The following is a 1,840-nucleotide window of genomic DNA, read 5'->3' on the forward strand; positions in this document are numbered from 1 at the left end:
ATATTATTTATCCATGTTTGGGTGGCGTTTTTTGCTAATGAGGGATGGGCCTTTCAATCTTGGAGGTTTCGCATCCCTATATTATATTTTTATTTTATGTTTAAAGCAGGGTATGCATTTGATCGCTGCGTGAGAGGATGGCATACTCTCCTTGGTGTAGGGAAAACGTTCCAGCCAATGCCACCCCCTTTTTTACTTTTTATATTATCGTATATTAGGTCAAATTTTGGTACATGTCCCACTTTTATGCTAAGCGGTTGACTTTATATCTTCTAACTGTAATTTGTTAGCTTTGATTGAATATAATTCGATATCTCTTTTGGTTAAAGTGCATTTATTGCGTTTTTATGAAATCACTATGACGGTTATAATGATTCGTTACAATTTTATGCATTCAATAACTCATGTTTAGAATAAATGCCATGAATTCATGACGGGAGTGACCCTTCAATCGTTTCACGATCTTTTTATTCTTGCGCTAACAATCTAATGTTTTACACAAAAGTAAGCAAACCAATGCTTATAAGTTTATACTCAAGACTTTTATAAAAAATTTTATAAGTATGTATGTATATACAATCCAATGTAATTTACCCGTATAACAGACAAACCAATGTCTATACTCAAGAGTCTTCCGGCCACGCCAATGTCCGGGTTATTTAAACAAGTAAACCAAACTTGTGTTTTATAGTCTAGACTGTGCAAGTCTCCGTCTTGCGCGGTGTACAAGCGTTTGAAACAAACCAATATTTTACTACTGTCACCATTAAAAATAGTATTAGTAACCAAACTAAACTATTCCACTTGAGACTCGGAGTGTGTCCCTGTACAGCTTAAGGGGCATGCAATCAACAAATATAAAAATGCACAAGTTATTGGTTTAAATTGCATGATTCAATTTATTTCAAACATATCACTTGACCAACACTTAGTTGTCATGTTTACAATGGAAAATAAAAAATTTACATAATAAAAACTTTAAACAGTTATTTGGGGTGATCAATCCCTCTGTAATTTTTTCATATATAGCACCGTTTCAGTGTTTGTACATGCCAGGTGCGTTTTATTGCTTTTCCATCTAAACTTGCTAGTCGATACTCCCCTGTATCGCTTATGCCAATAAACTTGTATGGTCCTTCCCATTTGGGTCCGAGTTTACCCGTGTCTTCTGCTCTGCTTGCTTCATTCTTTTGCCATACCAAGTCATCCAATTGCAAAGATAATGATACTACGCGCTTATTATAGTAGCTTGCGATTCTTTGTTTGTTGATTGCTTCTTTTATGGCCGCCATTTCCTTGCGCTCTTCAACTAAGTTTAGATTTTCATGTAGTTCTTCGCTATTGCTACTTTCATCGAAGGAAGCTATGCGCATAGTTGGCACATTTATTTCAGCGGGTATTACAGCCTCTGACCCGTACACCAAACTGAAAGGCGTTTCATTGGTCGCGCCTTTTGGAGTTGTGCGGTGCGCCCACAGTACATTCGGCGGTTCATCTATGAATTGCCCGTTCATATCGATTATAAACGTTACATAATAATTGATTTCATTGCGAGGTATTTGACCTCTAAATGATACATTTTTACAAACATTGCATTCATTTTTAAAAAGGCAAACTTTCATTACATCAAAAGTTGACAGGGATGCATACCATTTCATAATATATCCAAACTATAAATGACTTAATTATAATCTTGTTGAACTCAACGACTCGAATGCAACGTTTTTTGAAATATGCCATGAATGACTCCAAGAAATATCTCTAAAATGAGCAAATGCACAGCGGAAGATTCCTTTCATACCTGAGAATAAACATGCTTAAAAGTGTCAACCAAAAGGTT

General features: G+C 35.7%; 1 protein-coding gene across 1 annotated transcript; it reads right to left on the bottom strand.

Moving 5' to 3' along the window:
- Positions 1 to 1,019: 1,019 nt before the first annotated feature.
- Positions 1,020 to 1,514, bottom strand: LOC139854832 (uncharacterized). Its single transcript, XM_071844114.1, has one exon. It carries the CDS (start codon positions 1,512 to 1,514, stop codon positions 1,020 to 1,022), a length of 495 nt encoding a protein of 164 aa, XP_071700215.1.
- Between the last annotated feature and the right edge of the window lie 326 nt (positions 1,515 to 1,840).

This window comes from Rutidosis leptorrhynchoides, chromosome 6 (genome assembly GCF_046630445.1).
Source record: "Rutidosis leptorrhynchoides isolate AG116_Rl617_1_P2 chromosome 6, CSIRO_AGI_Rlap_v1, whole genome shotgun sequence".
In the NCBI taxonomy this organism is placed as follows: Eukaryota; Viridiplantae; Streptophyta; class Magnoliopsida; order Asterales; family Asteraceae; genus Rutidosis; species Rutidosis leptorrhynchoides.

What these genes read in the sequence shown, in the direction of transcription:
- LOC139854832 (XM_071844114.1), bottom strand. Translation starts at nt 1,514, where the DNA reads ATGAACGGGCAATTCATAGATGAACCGCCGAATGTACTGTGGGCGCAC.